This window comes from Lampetra planeri, chromosome 23 (assembly GCF_965212315.1).
Source record: "Lampetra planeri chromosome 23, kcLamPlan1.2.h2, whole genome shotgun sequence".
NCBI lineage: Eukaryota > Metazoa > Chordata > Hyperoartia > Petromyzontiformes > Petromyzontidae > Lampetra > Lampetra planeri.
The window spans coordinates 8,430,300-8,450,144 of NC_136129.1; the positions used below are offsets into that span (position 1 = coordinate 8,430,300).

General features: G+C 56.9%; 1 protein-coding gene across 3 annotated transcripts in view; it reads left to right on the plus strand.

The window, feature by feature from the left end:
- Nucleotides 1–19,696, plus strand: part of GTF3C1 (general transcription factor IIIC subunit 1) — a 34,713-nt gene extending 15,017 nt beyond the window's left edge. The window contains exons 16-39 of one of the 3 annotated variants that reach the window (XM_078605103.1): nt 661–831; nt 2,059–2,204; nt 3,211–3,308; nt 3,667–3,763; nt 4,331–4,508; nt 4,652–4,769; nt 5,498–5,633; nt 7,026–7,116; nt 7,497–7,727; nt 8,382–8,545; nt 9,119–9,261; nt 9,691–9,772; nt 9,884–9,996; nt 10,562–10,621; nt 11,226–11,319; nt 11,975–12,147; nt 12,548–13,018; nt 13,574–13,863; nt 14,601–14,713; nt 15,283–15,420; nt 15,662–16,614; nt 16,678–16,908; nt 17,709–17,901; nt 18,423–19,696. In XM_078605103.1, coding sequence (XP_078461229.1) covers nt 661–831; nt 2,059–2,204; nt 3,211–3,308; nt 3,667–3,763; nt 4,331–4,508; nt 4,652–4,769; nt 5,498–5,633; nt 7,026–7,116; nt 7,497–7,727; nt 8,382–8,545; nt 9,119–9,261; nt 9,691–9,772; nt 9,884–9,996; nt 10,562–10,621; nt 11,226–11,319; nt 11,975–12,147; nt 12,548–13,018; nt 13,574–13,863; nt 14,601–14,713; nt 15,283–15,420; nt 15,662–16,614; nt 16,678–16,908; nt 17,709–17,901; nt 18,423–18,674 — 4,736 coding nt within the window. In that variant the 3' untranslated portion in view covers nt 18,675–19,696. Of the gene's footprint in view, nt 1–660; nt 832–2,058; nt 2,205–3,210; nt 3,309–3,666; nt 3,764–4,330; nt 4,509–4,651; nt 4,770–5,497; nt 5,634–7,025; nt 7,117–7,496; nt 7,728–8,381; nt 8,546–9,118; nt 9,262–9,690; nt 9,773–9,883; nt 9,997–10,561; nt 10,622–11,225; nt 11,320–11,974; nt 12,148–12,547; nt 13,019–13,573; nt 13,864–14,600; nt 14,714–15,282; nt 15,421–15,661; nt 16,909–17,708; nt 17,902–18,422 lie in introns of all 3 variants that reach the window. The other 2 variants (XM_078605101.1, XM_078605102.1) reach the window with 2 other exon arrangements.
- The last annotated feature ends 149 nt before the right edge of the window (nt 19,697–19,845 follow it).

The following is a 19,845-nucleotide window of genomic DNA, read 5'->3' on the forward strand; positions in this document are numbered from 1 at the left end:
CGGAAATATTCTGATTCTGGCTGTATGACGACGATGAGCTGCGCACTGAACATCAGAGATAAAACGTCTCTTTCAAATGTGTGACCTGACCGTGAGAGCAGCACCAAGGTACACCGATTGATGGATGGCTGAATTGGAAGAATTTTCAAGCCATCGTCATCATAATTTATATAAATTCCAGCCATCTGAGCAGATCCCAAAAATCGGGATAAAGGCCTCCCCAAGCCATGTCTATTTATCTTACCTCACACTGGTAATTGCAGGTTGATGAACGTGGGCAGAACCGCTTCTGATGTTACTTGCCACTGATATTGGCCATGGCCAGGAATCGAACTCGGGTTGCCAGGTTCATAGCGCAGCGTGCTAACTACAGCACCCCCCCCCCCCCCCCGTCATCGTGACACTTGTCGATTTATCAAAAGGCGTTTGCCAGCGTTATCCTCGTACGACTAGGATGCGCGTTTTTCCCATCATTCCGCTTTTAACTTGAGAACCAAGGGGCCGCCCTCGTTTGCACGCTCGCCCTGCTGCGGGCACACCGCTTCGATGGCGAGAAGGGCCTCGCCGACTCCGGCGTTCCACGAAAGAACGAAGCCCCGCGCCTTTGCCTCACGCGGGGCGCTTTAATCTGTCCCCCGCTCGGTTGTACTTAACGTGCAGGCCCACGGGCCGCCGAGAACTCCAAGGACCCCGGCACGCTCTCGGAGGTGGCCTCGGAGGTGGCCCCCCGGTGGGAAGGAGACCAAAGCGAAGGGCGGCCCTCCGTGGGCACGGGGCAGAGCAGCACGTCGCCGAGCAGCCAAGCGGAGCAGCTGTTTGCGGAGGAAACAGGTCAGGGGGTCTGCGGCCGGCTCGCGCGTGAAGCCCCCCCCCCCCCGCCCCCCCCAAAGGCAAACGTGCCTCCCGATTAGAACGTTTGTACGTATGTATGTTGAACTTTTTTTGCACCGTACGACGAACCAAGCGTGCTAATCGGAGGTGCGGGGGACGGATGACAAACTAACACACGGAAAGCAGTTGTAAACAAATGAGTTTTCAATCTAGATGATTTAAAAGTGCATAGCTACGATGGCTTTCCAATATCAGAAGGAAGAGCGTTCCAGACGGCCGCAGAAGCGCATCCGCAAGCGCGCGATGCGGTGACCGTCTTCGTGCGATGGCCAGCCAAAAGCCGCTGCTGCGAGGATGACCGGAGTCTGGTCGATGATTTATGCTCCTTGACAAGATCGGCAAGACACAAAATGAGTTCAACGTACCTACTACATGCAGTGGCCGAGCGGTAGTGAATTCGTAGCGATTCTTAGAATTTCGTGGCTCGACCCTTGATGGCAAGCCCGGTTAACTCTCCCGGCGTATTTGCCGTAAACACACGCCCGTCTGGATAGCAGTGGACGTTAAAAATCCCGTGCCGTTGTTCGAAGAAGAGTCGGCCCAACGCGTGTCGGTGTCGCGGTGCTATATTTGCCACAGTTGAAAATGATACTGACTTCTTCTTCTTGGTTTGTTTTCACACTCACCTGGGACCTCCGCTAGAGGGGCCAGCCAGCAAATATAATAACGATAAACTAAACTAAAACATTTTTTTTTACCAGGTAAGGCCCGCTGAGCTAGAATAGCTCTTGTTCACAAGCGACCTGGCCAACGAAGTGGTTTATCACGTGGAAATTGATAGCAGCCAAATACTCTGAACATATGTTGATTCTAAATGTGGAGGGAAAAACCGGAGGATCCAGAGAAAAATCTACGTGACCACGGGGAGAACATGCACAAATATACAGGCGTCAGAGTCGGGATTGAACCCACGACCTCCTGTGCACCAGACGCGGTAGTTAACATCTCGCCACAGTCGATTGGCAGGTCACGCGCGGTGGTGTAAAGCGTGGGTAGTCCCTCATTCGAGCGTCATCAGAGCGGGGGGGGGGCGGCGGCCTCTCCAGAGCTTCCGCCTAGCGGGGAGGGCCCTTCCGCCAGCAGTGGCACGAGCGATCAGATTGCAAGGCTGCGCCTCGACCTCCGCTCCTACGAGTGACTCACGCGGACTCGTTGTGCCCCGATCAGTGTACATGGAGGTGCAGGACTGGCGCCGGTTCACGCCGCCGGCGCCCATCCACGGGGAGTACGGCGAGGGCTGGGCGCTTGTCAGCGACATCCTGCTCTGCATGCCGCTCTCCGTGTTCGTGCAGCTCATCCGCATCAGCTACCGGGTATGCCGCCCCCCCCCCACCCCCCCGCCTCCTACCCCTTCCCGTACTTGCCTACCTTTCCTATACTTTTCACTCCTATCGTGTTTTTGTTGCAACGTTCTGACCCGCCCCTACTGGGACATACTGTGAAAAAGAGCTTGATAGCTCATCGGATTCCTCCAGGATGATAAAATATTTTGGTTCTGTTCCCGTACCCACCAGGATATCACCTGTGGCTAGCGGTGCTGAAAGGAGAAGTTTTGGGGGGGGGGGGTGTGTGGGGTTGGTAGACCTGGAGTCAATCACAAGCGTGAATGTGTAATTCGTAACGAATTGCAATGCCATTGTAACTGTAACAAGCCCCTCATTATATAACCTGTCAAGCCCGTCGTCAAGATAGCACGGTGAAACACACCGTCATAACTCCATGGTGAATTGCATCATTATACCACGGGGAAGCCAATCGTCATGGTACCACGGTGAGGCCCATCATGATACCACAGGTAAGCCCACCATTACGATACCATGGTGAATGCCCAACGTTATAATACCATGGTGAATCTCATCATTATAGTACCACGGTGAGGCCCATCATGATACCACAAGCAAGCCCACCATTACGATGCCATGGTGAATGCCCAACGTTATAATACCATGGTGAATCTCATCATTATAGTACCACGGTGAGGTCCATCATGATACCACAGGCAAGCCCACCATTACGATGCCATGGTGAATGCCCAACGTTATAATACCATGGTGAATCTCATCATTATAGTACCACGGTGAGGTCCATCATGATACCACAGGCAAGCCCACCATTACGATGCCATGGTGAATGCCCAACGTTATAATACCATGGTGAATCTCATCATTATAGTACCACGGTGAGGCCCATCATGATACCACAAGCAAGCCCACCATTATGATGCCATGGTGAGGCCCATCATTGATACCACGATGAGGCCCGCCGTTATGCCGCCACGGTGCGGCCCAACGTTATAGCACTGTCGTTGCCGCGCTGCAGGTGGACGGGCTGCAGGAGCTGCTGGACGACCCCGTGAAGAAGCACACGCTGGTGCGCTTCCTCCCCGTCGCCATGAGGCAGCAGCTGCTGTTCAAGCGGTGAGGAGTGGCTCTGCTGCCAGGGAGGGGCCTCTCCTAGGGGCATTCCCCTGAGCCCTGCGAGTCCCGTCTTGAGCTTTGTGGCGCGTTCCGCCGCTCCTCCGTGTGCCTTCGTTAGCCGAGCGGCTGCTAGGAATGACGCTCGCATTGAACAAAGCCAAGCGCGAAGCTAATTGAGTCCGTTGGCCAAATTGTGTTGTTGCCTAGCCCTGGGACCTTAACACCAACACGAGGGTCCATTTCCCTTCACCTCCATCACTGGAGGGAGAAACGGATACGACACACACATAATTTATGGTATTCATTTTTGAAACTGGCTAACGTGGTGAATGTTTTGTGTTTTTGTTCCCATTTCCAGGAGGTATATTTTCCTGATCTTTGAATGCTTCCAGCGGCTCTGGTTCATGGGCCTGCTCCATTTCGGGCCCCTCGAGAGATTCCAGGACAAGGATCAGGTATCAACGCCGTCCGTGACGACCACAGCCAGCCCCAACTCGGACGAGACCGGTCTACCAGTGTGTTATTGTTACGAACCCCATCAGAGACCCGTCTCCCAGGCTATTATTGTCCAGAGACTCCCATCAGATACCGGCCTGCCAGTCTAGACACCGTTACAGTAAACCTTGCATTGTGAGCATAAGTCGTTCCGGAAACGTGTTTGTAATCCAAAGCACTCGTGTATCAGTTGTGATCACGTGACGCTCGGCAGACAAAGCGTATACGTACTACTCGTATTGCAAGACCTCGCTCGTTTATCAAATTAATATTTATTTAAACTTTTTGCTCGTCTTGCAAAACACTCGCAGACCAAGTTACTCGCAATCCAAGGTTTTACTGTATTTCCTTCCCACCTAAATAAGTCTACGCAGCAGCGCGTGATGCTTGCGACCGTGGCGTGTGCACCCGCCGTAACGCAGAGTGCGTGTGTGTGTGTGTGTGTGCGCGCGTGCGTGCGTGTGTGTGTGCGTGCGTGCGTGTGTGCGCGCGTGCGTGTTTCTGGCCGCCGCCTCCCGCCGGCGCAGGTGTTTGTGTACCTGAAGCGGTGCGCCACCGTGGTGGACACGACGACGTGCGAGCCGCACTACAAGCTGGCGCAGAGCTCCGAGCCGTTTGAGCGCCGCACGTACTCGCTGCGCGCCATCGAGAACGTGGATGAGTACTGGCTACACATGCAGTGCGTGTGCCTCAACACGCCGCTCGGTACGCGTGCCCCCCCCCCCCTCCAGACCACCGTGCTCCACCGGCGCTGATGCTGCCAGATTGCGATGTTGAATGTACGTTGTGACCCTTGACAGCGGGACCCCGCATTGTGACCCCCACCCCCCAAACGCGGCGCGTTGCAGGCGTGGTGCGCAACCAGCAACGGAGCAAGAGCGGCGGTGCGGACGGGGAGGAGACGGAGCAGGGATCGTACGACGACAAGCTGCTCAACAAGAAGTGCAGCATGCTGGAGTACACCTCGTAGGGCACTCGCACTCGCGCGCGCAAACACACACTAAGAAAAATATCCCCCGAATAGCCTCGATAGACTATTGGGTCAAGTGCTGTTAGCGAGCACCTATGAAGGCCGGGCACGGCACACGAGGGGGTGGGTGGCCAACTCGGGTCACCATGTCTGTAGCACAGCTTGCTAACCACTGCGCCATTACCCCCCCCCCCAACACACACACACACGTACATACACACGCACACATAAAGACGAAGATCCCCTGTATAGCCTTCATCACACTGTAGAGGCAAATACTGTTAGCGAGCGCCTATTCAGGCACACGAGGGGGTGGGTGGCCAACTTGGGTCACCATGTCTGTAGCACAGCTTGCTAACCACTGCACCATCACCCCCCCACCCCCAACACACACACACGTACATACGCACGCACACATAAAGACGAAGATCCCCTGTATAGCCTTCATCACACTGTAGAGGCAAGTACTGTTAGCGAGCGCCTATTCAGGCCAACATTGCACACGAGTGGGTGGCGTTGCCAGCACCGCACCCGGGGACCACCTTTGTCTCTCCGGCGGCGATATTTACACACCGCACCCGGCGGTGGACCCCAGGACGAACAAAACCGTGGCGTCGTTGAAAATAACGCACTTGGAATCTTTGCGCCCCCGCGCTCCAGCAGCGCGTGTGCGTACGCGTTTAGGCGAACGTCGCCGCGGTAACGCGTCCCCGGTGCGGTGCAGGGGCAGCAGGGAGGTGCGGGACGACGGCGCCATTCCCGGGGACGGCCTGGGCGCCGGCGGCCTCGACTCGTGCTTTTTCGGGCACCTCAAGCGCAACTGGATTTGGATGTCGTACATCCTGCAAAAGGACAAGCCGGTGGGTAGGAGCGGAGGGGGGCGCCAGCTGCTCCCTTGCGTCTGAGCCTTGCCGTTTGCGCCCTGACCCCCGACCCCCTCGTTATCCCTTCACTCGTGTCTCCTGCGCCACTCGCAAAGCCGCGGTCGTCTGACGGTCACCTGCATCGCGCGCCGCTTTCGGCTGCGGCCGTCTAGAAAAGGCTCTTCCTTCCAATATTGGGAAGCTCGCTAGAGCTGCGCACTTTTAAGTCATCTCGATTGAAAACTCATTTCTAGACAGCTGCTTATTGTGTTGTAGTTTGTCGTACTCCCCCCCCCCCCCCCGCACCTCCAATTAGCACGGTTTGCCACTTTTTGTGACGAAAAGTTCAACGTACACACATACTCGGGCTGGGCGGTAGTGGCAGCAGCTGCATGCGCGGGCTGTGGTCCGGCAATGTGGAGGCAGCGAGAGTCGGTTGCGAAATTCCCTTCCCTTGGTCGTCTCAGAGGGGTGCCGTACCGTGGCTCGCCAGAATAAACTGCTTCTCGGCAAGTGTTCCAGAATCGGAACATTTATTTATACTGGAGGAATCCGATGAGCTATAAAGATCTTTGTAACTGATGTCCAGTAGGGGGCGGGTAAGAACGTTACAACAATAATCGGTACAAAAATCATGATGGTTGTGCAAAGTATAAGAAATGTAAACAAATCATCTCAACACATACAAATAAAACTAAACAATCCTGATCCTATCAGGCAAAGCCCACTGAGGTATTAACTGATTTTTCAGAAGCTCAACAAAGTGGCCCATCATTTGGACGTTTATAGCACCAATATAATCTTAGTGCATGTTTCTAAATGTGGAGGGATAAACCGGAGGACCTGGAGAAAAAAATCCACACGACCACGGGAAGAACACGGATTTTCTCCGGGCGCTCCGGTTAGTTCTCTGAAAACATCTTAAAATACATATGCGATTCTCCGTGTTTGCGGATTGTGCAGTGTTGTGATATGCAGTTTGCATGAACGGCGCTCAATATAAACGCTCGGTATTATTGTTGCGCTCGCTATGGGGCAGGGCATGGACAACCTTTCACTGACTGAGGGCCGAATTGACGTTTCAGATACCTTTGGCAGGCAACCATACGTCAACAGACACACACACACCCCTCATTCATTGCTGTGACCGAGCGCACTAAAGTTAGGAGTGCGGCATTTGCCAGTCTGAAAATTTTCCGCCCCCTGTAGGACTCCGGCCAGGTGGCTCCAGCAGCACTTTCAAAGCGAGCTCTGTGACGGTAGCGGTTGTCGCAGTAGGCGGCTGACTGTAGCCGCGCGGGAGTTGTTGCTGCTGCTGCTGCTGCTTTGTGTTGGCCGCTGTGTCACTATGGGGCGCGTGGTTGTTGTGCGGCGCGGTGTTGTCGGCAGGACCTCGGGCGCGGCAGTGGCACCTCCACGGTTCGCCTGCAGACGTTGCTGCAGAAACCGCTGCACGGCTCGCACCCCATGGGCCGCTTTGGTACGTGATGAGCGTGCTGCGCCACCGCACGCCACCACGTGACTATGTCACGGCACGGTCAAGCCACCACATAACCACGCCACTACGCCACCACGTGACTAAGCCACCATGCCACCAAGTGACTACGCCGCCACATAACCACGCCACCACGCCACCACATCACCACGTGACTACACCGCCAGATAACCACGCCACCACGCCACCACGCCACCTCATGACTACGCCACTGCACCACATCACCAGAGGACCATGCTACTATGCCACCACAGCACCGTGCCACAACATCACCACGCCACCACGCCGCCTTCTGCCAGCACTGCGCGGCAGCGAGCAATTGCAGGGCCGCGCCGCTACTCTCACCTCCCTCGCCGCACGCGCAGGCGATGGCGCGAGCGTGGGCGCTGCTGCTGCTGCAGCGACGACGACGCGCGGCGGGGACGACGGGGAGTGGCCGGTGGCGCGCACAGACGACGTGCTCCTGCGGAAGGTGGAGGCCGCGAACCGGAACAAGGCGGTGGCGGGCGGCAAGGGGCAGAAGCGCAAGCGGGACAAGCGCGACGCCGAGCCGCGCAAAGCCAGCCCCAAGCGGAAGAAACCGAAGAAACCCAACGGTGCGCAGACCTCCGCGCAGAGCAGAACCCATCAGATCTTCAGAGAGAGAGAGAAAGGCGTAAAGTGATTCCGTTTTTACGCTTCGCAGCTAAGGTCGTGCGTATGTATGTTGAACGTGAAGGCCGGCACGGCACACGAGGGGGGGTGCCTCCCCAGTGGCGATGTTTACACACCACGCCAGGTACGCATTTTGAGGCTGAGTCGACCTAGAGGAGGCCCAGGACCGGTTCAGATATTCGACACCGATGTTGGCCAGGGGCATGAATTGATCCCGGCTCGCTGGGTTCGAAGTGCAGCGTGCTAACCACCGCTTCACCACCTACACTCGCACACACAGATGTATGTACGTATGTATGTTGAACTTCTTTCGCACCATACATAGCCAACCGTGCTTATCGGAGGTGCGGGGGAATGGACAACAAACTTAACACAAAAAACACTTCTCAAGAAATGAGTTTTAAATCTAGATTTAAAATGGCATAGCTGCAGTGGGGCTTGCTCATATCAGAAGGGGGGGGGGGAAGGTGGGAGGCAGGGGGGGCAGGGGGGGGGGGGAAGGTGGGAGGCAGGGGGGGCAGGGGGGGGGGCAGGGGAGACCATTACTCCAACAGTGGATTGATGATGACCGTTGTCGCTTTTTGCTGCTGGACTAGAATCGCCACGGAAACGCAGGGAGGAGGGCAGCCCCAAGATGTACTACGACGAGACGGACCGCAGCGCGCTCAGCCGCATGACCAAGCAGCGCGTGGCATGGACCGAGCAGGAGGACGGCCTCCTGCTGCTGTGTCGTGTCGCCTGCACCATCCTCAACGCCAAGGTGCGGCCTGCTGACGTGCGCGTTCCCCGCTAAATCAAAAAGCGTCGGCACGTCGGGTGTTTGCACCGTTCCCGGGGCGCGAGGCCGTCTCGCGTTCGGCGCAGAACCGCCATCGGGGGCGATGTGTAGTCCCACTCGAGTTGTTTTGCTGCAGGACAATTATTCAAATGTGGTCCATGGAAACGGCACGCATGGCCTAATCGCTTTAGAATAACGTCGCGATGTGTGTCTGTGGCAGTGCGCTTGCGTGCGTGCGCCGTGGGGGAGCGGTAGTGTAGTGGTTAGCGCACTGCACTACGAACCTGGCGACCCGGGTTCTATTCCCGCTCACGGCAAACACCGGTGACGATTATCTTAACCGGTCCTGGGCCTCGCCTAGGTCGACTCAGCCTCAAATGAGTACCTGGTGCGGTGTGTAAAAACATCGCACCTGGGGAGACGAAGGCGGCTGCTGTGCGTGGCCCCGGCCGCCAACGCCCTCGTGCGCCGTGCCGGTTTTCATATGTGCTCGCCAACAACACTGTTGAGGCTACACGGGGTACCTTTGTCTTTGTGCTGTGCGCCGGCGTGCAGGTGCGCCGCCCGTTTGTGCCGTGGCAGGTGATCCGCGACGTGCTGCACGCCGAGTACGTCAACTCGCTGGACAAGACATCGCACGCGGTGGCGCGGCGATCGCGCTACATCCTCAAGAACTCACGCACCGACCTCAACTACAGGCACAGCACGCGCCACTCGCGAGCGATAACGACGACGACAAACAAACGCGCGTCGCGATGACGCAGCTGAACCCGCGTGAAAGTCGATTCTTCGGCTCGCGATACGCGAGTAAGAATGGTGCGCGTAAGAATCGATTATTTTATATTACGGCAAATCGTCGCAAAAACGATGGGGCCCGGTGTTACATTCAGACTCGTGTAGCAAACAGGACTTGTGCAATCGAGACGGAGAAGACAGAAATGCAAACAAATGGAAAACAAAACATTCTGAATTCTTTAATGAAACCGTGACCCTGAAATGTGAAACTCAGCTGATCGCTGTCGACTGGTGGGTAAATCGTTTTAACGCCTTTGGGGCGAGCAGCGCTGACCGTTAGCATGATGGGACCGTCTTGGGCCTCTCCGTCAGCCGTCTCTGTGGTTCCGCAGGATCTGCTTGGCGGAGGCGACGCAGGACAGCAAGCTGGTGGAGGAGATCATGAACCAGACTGGCGACTACGCGAACCCGCAGGTGACTATAGCAACCCGCTCGTCACCCCCCCCCCCCTCGTCCTTCCCCCGCTCGACCCCCCTGCTCGACCCCCCCGCTCATCTTCCCGCGCTCGCTGTCGGCCGCGAGCAGGTCTGTGCGCTGGAGTTCACGGAGTTTGTGCAGCGGCTGAGGGCGAAGTTCCGTCCCAACCCAGAGACACTGCAGATGGACATCCCCGACTCCCTCGAGGAGCTCTTCCGCAAGTGGGTGCCCCCCCCCCCCACCTCCTCCTCGTGCCGCCACCACCACCGACACCACCGCCACCGACACCACCGCCACCACCACCGCCACCACCGCCACCACCACCACTACCACCAGCGCTACCACCACTGCCACCACCCCTCTGTCCCACGACCAGTTTCTCACGGTCAAGTCAAAGAATGTTGACACGTAAAATGAGCACATTTAAGCGATGGGCATCGCAGCCTTTCCGCATACACACGTGGTGGGGGGGGGGGGGGGGTACAGCAGGAGACATGACAGATCGGTACTCATTCCGCTTAGCGTTCAACGTTTTTTTAGAGTTTATTTCACATCGACTGTCGCTTCCCGCCAGAGTGTTTGCACGCTCTCCTATTTAAACAAGATCACGCTGCATGGGTTCTACACTACGGAGTTGTAGACGGCGGGGTTGTAGACTATCGCACGACCTCAACCTGAACTCTGTCCGTCACAATTGCCGAGCGGTAACGTCGCGGGAGCCGCCACCGCCGCCGTGATACCGCGCCAAAGCTTCCCCCTCTCGCCGTGTCCCCTCTTCACCGGCAGGTACCGCGTGATGACCGTGTGGAAGGAGAGCGGCAAGAAGGCGCGTCCGGAGGCCAACAGGTACGACGCTCAAAAGCTTCCATCGTCAATCTCGGCCACGCCTGCGCTGCTCCCAGCGCGCAGAGGAGCGGGGAGATGATGGACCAGGGACGCGTGACGCAGCGAATCCAGGCGGGATGCCGAAGCTTGAATAGTTGGTCACGGTCGCGATTGGCCGTGACCTATCCACTGCTGGATGCCACAATCCCCTCCAGCTCCTTGCGCACGAGCTGACGTCGTCACTCCGTCTAGGCGGTGGTTTGGATCTCCGGCACAAGCTCTGCGGTGACATCACCGCAGCTTAATTGCGAATGGCGACTGTTGCCGGTGGTATCATTTCATTCAGTAACTCGTTTAATCCAAAATAATCTGGGTCTAGCACGTGACCTCCTGCCAACGATCCTTCAATACTTGACATGGCCTCAAAGTGCATCTAGCCTGGCACCAGCGCCGCCGTTACATCACTGCCATTTAGTGGCGATTGGCGGCTGCTGCTGCTGTTGTACGTATATACGCGCGCGTGCGTGTGTTTGTGTTCAAAGGTGCTCGCTAACAGAGCACTTGCCCCAACAGTCTGTTAAGGCTATACGGGGGATCTTTGCCTTTGTTTTTTGTCCTTGTTCAGCTTGGATGACATCCACGCCATGGTCCTGGAGAACTTCATTCAGAGCACCCTCGCTCTGTCCGACCGCCAAGTCAAGAACAACCTCGCCTACCAGGTGGGCCAAGGCCGTTGCACCCCGTCCGGCAGAAGCGCACACACGCTCACGCACACACATGCACACACGCGCACACGCAATTATATAAACAGGAACAACAGTTTGTATCGCGTCTAAATGCAATCGCGTCTCAAGACGCTGCATGGAGGAGATGCGGCGACACCGCGGCACAGCCCAGTGACGACGCGACGGGGAGGGGGGGGGTCCCTGCACCGACGACATCAACAACGAAGCCCCCCCCCCCAGGGGCAGTAGGGAAGCATCCTGGGCAGCGCCGACGATTCCCCGGGCGGCATCATCCTCCGTATGATTTGTTTTCCGTGATTACATTTTTTTTTAAGCGTCTTGGAATGTGATCGCATTTAGAATGGCTGGCGACAAAAAAAAAACGCATTTAACGTGATTGGCGGTGGCTAAACATCTCATTGCTAAAAAAAAATTCAAATCGTCTGCAAAATTACTCAATTTGATTTACACACAGATGCATTGCCCCCACGCCCCGCCTCCTTCAAAGCCTTGGCAGGACCCTCCTGAAAAAGAGTCTTGAGACTTGTCGAGGCATTCCTGGGCAAACCGGCGTAGTAATAATAATAATAACAGAAGCTGTAGAAATATAAACGGTTGTGCACCGCCGTGTGATTCTCTTCCACCGCAGATCTTCCGCATCTACCAGTACTACTCGGAGCAGGTGCTGCTGTCCACCTTCCAGCGCTACACCCAGCGCGGCCTCGTCAACCGCCGCCGGATCAGCAAGCAGATCGGCCCCAAGAAGAGCCGCGCGCTGCCCTTCGCGCCCATGTCCTACCAGCTCTCGCAGGGATACTACCGGTGAACGCTCGCGCGCACGCGGTTTCCGTAGGCATACGCCCACTGTTTTATGGCCCCGCTCGCCGTTCACGCTCGTCACGATCAATTACCAAGCACTGTGCTGACTGTGCTAGCATTTTACGCAAGTCAGCACGATCGACACCCCATGGCAGTAGCAACAGCCATGCCAGAGTATTAAATATGGCAACCCTCGGCGCACGACGGGTGACGAGCGAAGGCCGGGGGCCGGTGCTGATGGTTTCTGGATTTTGTCTGTTTGCGCATAATCACTTTAAGATGTTTCTTGTTCATGTTTTTGTTTGTTGCGGTTGCACCCGATTCAAGAGCCGAATGGCTCACAGGGCTATACCAAATAAATGAAAACTGAAATGAAAAAACTGAAAACTCCGGTGTCGCGCAGGTTCTTCACCTGGCGGTACCTGAGCTCCCTGCTCACCGAGGCGCACCGCTTCATGCGCACTCTGCGCGACGCCGGCGCCGAGGACAAGCCCAACGTCGTGCTGTTCCGCGGCCGGGAGCCCGCGGTGACGGCCGCACCGGCGGAGACACCGGCGGGGTCAGCGATGGGGGCGATGTTGGAGCCACCGGCGAGGGTACCGGCAGAGGCACTGGCAGAGGCAACAGTGGGGGGGGCGACCTGTGGCTCGGCGGCCTCAATGACGGGAGCTGGTGGCGTGCGTGGCGGTGGCGGCGCTGGTGGCGTGGGTGGCGGCACCAGCGCTGCGGTGACCTACACGATGGACGCGCCGGGCGGGGCCTGCGCGTGCGTGCTGGCGCTCATGGCGATGGGCCGGCTGGCGTGCGAGATGGAGATCCCCGAGCAGATCGTGGTGGTGGACAGTACCATGGTGGACAGCGCCGTGCTGAAGGCGTGAGTCTGTGATCTGCGTGACGACCTCTGCGCCCCCCCCCCCACCAACCCCCGAATAACCCCCCTGCGTGTGCGGTGGTCTGTGCTCCCGTAGTCAACGTTTCCTTTGGCAGCGTTAGTCGAGTCTCAGTCTGTGGGTTTCATGCAGTCATTCCCTTAAGTCTTGCCGACTAAAGCAGACAAACACTTTGCGCACGCAATCCGCTGCGAAAGGAGTTCAACTTACATACGTGTCTTTGTGGGGAGGGGGGGGGGGGCGCGGTGGAGCAGTGGTTAGCGTGCGGCGCTACAAACCCGGTGAACCGAGTTGGATTCCTGCTCACGGCCAACATCGGTGACGAATATCTGAACCGGTCCTGGGCCTCCCCTAGGTCAACCGAGCCTGGCGCAGTGTATAAACATCGCCACTGGGGATACAAAGGCGGCCGGGCGTGGTGCTGGCCACCCACCCCCTCATGTCCTGTGCCGGCCTTCATAGGTGCTCGCTAACAGCACTTGCCCCAACAACAGCGTTAAAGGCTACCTTTGTCTTGTGCGTGCGATCGCGCGTTTCAGCTTGGCCCACGAGAACTCGGATGACGATGACGACGATGAGGAAGACAACGAGGAGGACGATGACGAGAGCGGGCGGCACGGGGCCGGTGGGGTCGGGGGTCGCCAGCGGGTCGACGTGAACCCGCGGCAGTCGTCGCGCGTCAGATACCTCCTCATGAAGGGCTACTACGTGCCAGGGATCGTGGGCGTGCGCAACCTCAACCCCAACGACAACATCGTTGTCAACTCTTGCACCGTCCGCTTCTGGCTGTTGCCATCGCCACGCCCCTATGGGCTGCCCTCACGCTACGGTGAGCCACGCGCACGTGACGAACGCACGACGCACGCTAGGACAGACGACACCTGTCCGAGTTGTCAAGAGCGGAAACCATCATCACGCGAACTCCGGTCATCCTCGCAGCAGCGGCTTTCGGCTAACCATCGAACAAAGACGGTCACCGCATTGCGCACTTTCAGATGCACTGCTTCTGCGGCCGTCTGGAATGCTCTTCCTTCTGATATTCGGAAGCCACTGGAGCGATGCACTTTTAAATCTCGATTGAATACTAATTTCTCTAGAACTGCTGTTTGTGTTTAGTTTGTTGTCCTTCCCCGGACCTCCGATTAGCACGGTTGGCTGCGTAGGGTGCGAAAGAAGTTCAACATATGTACATTGTTATTTCGCTCGTTTACCCATGAGAGCATCACTGAGTCTCAAACAGTATTTTTCAGGATCTTGCCAAGTTTTCGGAGTGGGCGGACACGGGGTGGGGGGGGGTGCAGGGGGTGACAGGGGGACGATTGCTGATTGCTGTGCGTTTCCCAAGACATTCATTTGCTATTTCATATTGAAAATTTGGCAACATCACACTTATGAATCGGACGACGCGTAATATTTACGACCGATACACGCGTGGCGGTAACCAGGGCGGCCAAGAGGCTCGAACCATGAACCTTTACAACAAGCGGCGAATGCGCTATCGCCACGACTGCTCCGTCGTGACCACCGCCCCTCCTTCCCTGAGCCTTGACCCCTTTTCTCGTGCAGACGCGTTGGACACGGCGGAGGGCGTGGAGCTGCTACCGCCTTGGTTCTCGGCGGTGATGGACGGGGAGGAGCCAAGTCGGTCCGAGACGGTGCTTTACGATCACGACGAGGTGGTGAGGCCTTGCGACGGTCCTGTTTAATCAGAGGCGTAACGATTATTCTTACTATTAAGTCATCAATTACTTTTACCGATCCACGACCGATGAGACAAAGGCACATGCGCTTGACGCTGGCCACACAACCCACTTTTTCATGAATCTGGTCCCACTTGAGCTGCTTGGGGCCCTAGGCTTTTGCTTGGTGTGTCAGGCCAAGTGTGGGATATTTGTGTGCCATGTTCGTGCGTGCAATGTGCAGTGTGCGTGGCCGTCTGTGGTGCGAAGCGGTTAGCACGCTGCGCTTTCAAACCCGGCGACCCGAGTTCGATTTCCGATCACGGCTAACACCAGTGACGAATGTCTGAACTGGTCCTGGGCTTCACCTAGGACCACTTCGCTTCGAATGAGTACCTGGTACTGTGTGTAAACATCGCCACAAAGGCGGCCGGGCATGGTGCTAGCCACCAACTTCTTCCTGTGCAGTGCCGGCCTTCATAGGTGCTCGCTAACAGTAACTTGCCTTAAACGTCTGTTAAAGTTGTATGGCGGTGGGGGGGGGGAATCTTTGTCTATTGTGCGTGCAGGACGTCCCAGCGGTGCTGGACGTAATCCGCGCGGCGGGGGTGGCGGGGGTGGACATGGCTCATCTGACCGCCGCCTTCCCTCACATGGCACAGAGGTCGGAGGTCGGCGGGCCCACCCGCTGGCACGGGCTGCTGCAGGTGGGCAGTCGCCGGCGTGCGTCGTGCTTTGTGCGACGATCGGCCTAACCTCGCCGTCGATGTTCACGCCGGGTTCGCGTAGATGACGATGTCTGCGTCGCGCATGCGACTCGCCGCGTTGATATATTACAATATACACTTGCTGGTGTAGAGCATGGGCCATGTCACGATTAGAAACCAAATAGATGCAGGGTGAAGTTAGTGCTTGTGTTCTGTGCGTGTGTCCGTGCGTGCGAGCCAGACCCTGGAGAAGCAGGGCGCCGTGCTGCAGGTCGGCTACACATCACGGAGGGTTGTGACCCCGGAACATGCCCACGCGTGGCTCGTGCGTTGCTCCCGCACCGATGACTACATGGAGAGCAGCAGCGGCGTCGGTGCAGCCGCCGCCGGCCAAAACGTCGAGGACGCGGGTGCCGGAGCGGAACTCTCCACGATCGAGAAGGCAGCCGTCACCAGCACCACAGCCGGCGCAGGCCCGGGCAGGCGCTCGCGGCCGGGCTCGCCCGATCGCTCGCCCAACCGCCCAGAATGCAAAGAGGTCATTGTCACGAACGGGAATATGAATGGAGGCGCGGCCACAGAATTGGAAACTCAAAAAGCCGTCGCGATAAATGCATCGGCTGACGACGGCGACGATGGCAACAAGGAATGGAGAGTGAAGGGGTGTGCGGTGGAGGTGGTCACCTCTACTGCTGACATGGCCAAAGGGTGTCAGAAAAGAGCTCTGACCACTGATGATAACGACGGTGACAATGCCGTGGGTGGTGACGCGGACGAGAGTGCGCGCTCTGCGGGCACGAAGAGGGCGAGAGTGGACATCGCGGATGTGTGCAACGGGGGCGGCGCGAGGGATTTGGAAATGACAGCGCAGCAAGAGACCTGTGCTGGGCCCAAGGAGACCTGTACCGTGGGAGATGAGGCCGTTAATGGATCCAGGGACACCGGTACTGTGCGAAGAGAGACATACACTGGTTCAAGGGAGACCTGTACTGTGGGAGCGGAGATCAGTACTGGACCCACACAGACCTGTACTGTGGGAACGGAGACCTGTGATGGGTCCAAGGAGATCAGTACTGTGGGAACGGAGACCTGTGATGGGTCCATGGAGATCAGTATTGGATCCACGCAGACCTGTACTGTCGGAACGGAGACCTGTGGTGGGTCCGAGGAGACCTGTACTGTCGGAACGGAGACCTGTGGTGGGTCCAAGGAGACCTGTACTGGACCCACGCCGACCTGTACTGTGGGAACGGAGACCTGTGATGGGTCCAAGGAGATCAGTACTGTGGGAATGGAGACATGTGATGGGTCCAAGGAAATCAGTACTGGATCCACGCCGACCTATACTGTGGGAACGGAGACCTGTGCACGGAACCCGTCGAGCGTGAAGCAGGATGCATCGAGCACCAGCGGAGCGGACGGGACGGGGTCCAGCGACCGCGACGGCACGTGGGACACGCAGGGGCTCCCCACTCACCGCACAACGGGGTGTGTTATGTTTGCTAACGCTCTCCCAACTGAGGTTGAGCATCGATGCAGTAGTTATGTCTGTCTGGCCGTCTTTAAAATGGGGTCCCGCGATAATATTTCAGTCGAAATTTGCGTTGCTTGTAAGGACTTTACCCGATAGACAACCGGCCACATTGATCAATGGAGTTGGTCACACACCTGGGGGACCCCAAACGAGTGCTAAAAGGATCCACAAAATCGCCGCCAAAAGAAGGTGTGCACCTCCCTCCCGCTTCCCGATGTCATACATGCGTTGTCCCTGTCGCACGTCTGCATCCGTGCATGTGCATGCATGTGTGTGCCAGGTAAGAGGTCCAGAGATACAGGATGAATCTCGCTTGAAAGAGTCAACCCGAGGTCACCAAAGTTCCCAAAACGAAACACCAAAACTAAGTAGAGCAATGAAGGAAAGCAATCTGAACAAAACTAAAAACACCATCGAATGAAGAATCAAAAATATTTGCAACCATACATCAACGTTAAAGCTAAATATTGCATGCGTGTGCGAATGTTTAGTTTGTTGTTCTTCCCCCCGCACCTCTGAATAGCACAGTTGGCTACGTATGTTGGCGAAAGAAGTTCATCGTACGTACGTGTGTGTGTACTTGTGTGTGTGCGTGTGTGTGTACGTGTATTTGTGCGTGTGTACTTGTGCGTGTGTACTTGTGCGTGTGTACGTGTGTGTGTGTGTGTGCACGTGTGTGTACGTGTGTGTACGTGTGCGTGCGTGCGTGTACTTGTGTGCGTGCGTGTGTGTACTTGTGTGCGCGCGTTTGCAGCGAGCGCAGCGCGGTGCGCTTTGCGGCGAGGCCGTGGCGCAGCGTGCAGGGCGAGCTCAACACCCCCGTGTGCAAGGGCATGCTCGAGGCTCTGCTGCTGCACGTCATGAGCCAGCCCGGCCTCCCCGAGCACCGCCTGCTGCGCCACTACGCCGGCGTGCTGCAGCCGCAGGTGCTCCGGGAGCTGCTCATGGTGAGTGGCCTTGCACGGGTGGAAGGGTCAGGTTTGGGGAAGAGTTAAGGTCAGGGGTAAGGATAGCAAGGGTAGCATTAGGGTTAAGGGTAGAGTTAAGGTAAGGGGGGTAGCGTTAGGTTTAGGAGTTGGGGTTGAGGATCAGAGGGGTAGGGTTAGGTGCTTTGTGTTCTCCCAATTAAGTAATTTGCGGGTTATTTTTCAAGTAAAGCAAATTTTAACTATGACGTGGGCGCACAATGGGGTAATCTCTTTCGATCAAGGTCACGGACGCTTTTAAAGCACACTGTAAAGCAGATAGTGCATACTATATACGGTTAACACATCCACAGTATTAACCAGGGCTGGCGCTGGGCTCGAACCGCAAACCTCTGCGCAACAAACGTGCCACGTCTGTCACCGCTCGCACTTAATACCGCGCGGTACATTCCAGAAACTCATGGGAGAGCCGTTGCAGCACCACCGCTAAAAAAACCGACAGAGCAAGACAATGGCTCCCTCCGTGCTGTGCCACCCGCCAGGTTCTGGAGGAGCTCGGCTGTGTGCGGAGGCTGCGGTTGCCACGGCGATCCAAGGTGACCGCGTTCTCGTCACCCTGGCGGAGGGACGAGGTCCCGTCCCCGCAGGGGGAGCCGCTGAACGGCGGCGATGATGACGACGACGACGGCTGCTCCCTCTTCCTGGAGCCCACCGTGGACGGGATCCTGCGTCTCGGCCGCCTGCTGCCCGACGAGGTCAACTGGAACCACTGTGCGGCGATGACACAGAGCTAGCCCCACGCGGCGGAGGGCACCGTCGCCAATCGCGCAACACTCGCCGCCCACACAAAACGGACAACGGCAGACCGTTTTGGCAAAAATACGCAACCGACCTGGGTGCCATGGGCAACCAGCGGAGCCGTCCCTCGGGTATGGTGAATCTGGGCGACCGCCCCGTGCTTTGGGTGGGGGGTGGGGGCGGCGCTTTTACATTACAGTGTCGGATGAATACTTTGGATTTAGTTTGAAGGCCTGGAGTGATTTCCTCCGGGTACCTGCACTCCCTCTTTGGACGGGCACTGGCTTCCGGCGTCGCGTTCAGACGACTCTGCTGGAACTTTTTATGTTGATTTTGGTACCACGGTTGAAGGCGGGTTGCCCCGGGGGGTTTGGACAGCCTCGAACCCTCTGAGACCATTCATCTTAACCCTGGACCCAAGCTGCCTGAGAGTTGCTCCCGGCGATCACTTGTTTACGCATCTAGCGGGTAGCGCACGCCGGCGCGTCCGGGAGAGTCTAAAACCCCCACCACCCACCCGCCCAATGATCCCAGCCACTGTAACTTCCAAACCGAAAGCACATCCGATTGTTTTCATCGTAGGTGCTGTTGTGCTGGCTGCCGTCCACTCCCGGAGGCCTGGTTCCGTGGTTTCTCCTCTGGGACGCATTTGCGGGCTGCGGCGACGCGGCTGCTGTTTTTATTGCCGATTTTGCACGCGAGCGTTTCAGGTGGCGGGGAGGGCAAGGCGGGCGGCCCGTCCACACGTTGCCGGCAGAGCGTGGTTGTTGTGGTTTTACAGCCCGGCGGGTTTTTGTTGGGCGTTGTTCTACCCTTGCACGAGCCTGAATTCTGCCGCGCAGTCGGTTCGAGTTTGATTTTAATTGGTGGCAGAGCTCATTGGCTTTTTGGTGGTGTGCGATGCCAAAAGGGAGTTTAATTTGTTTTATTGTACAGCAATTTGTAGATATTTATGCCTTGCGCTTATCATGTTTATACTCGCATCATTTGACAATGCTATAAACAACTCTTCTGTTTATTGGGAGTTTTATTTATTTGCTTTTGAGATGCTGTGTGGGCGGTTAACGGAAGCTGATGCTGAAACGGTGCCAGCGGGCGGTTTTTCTCCCCGACGTGCGTTTAACGCCACGTGAGCGTGGCGAGAAGCTGTCACGGTGACATACAAAT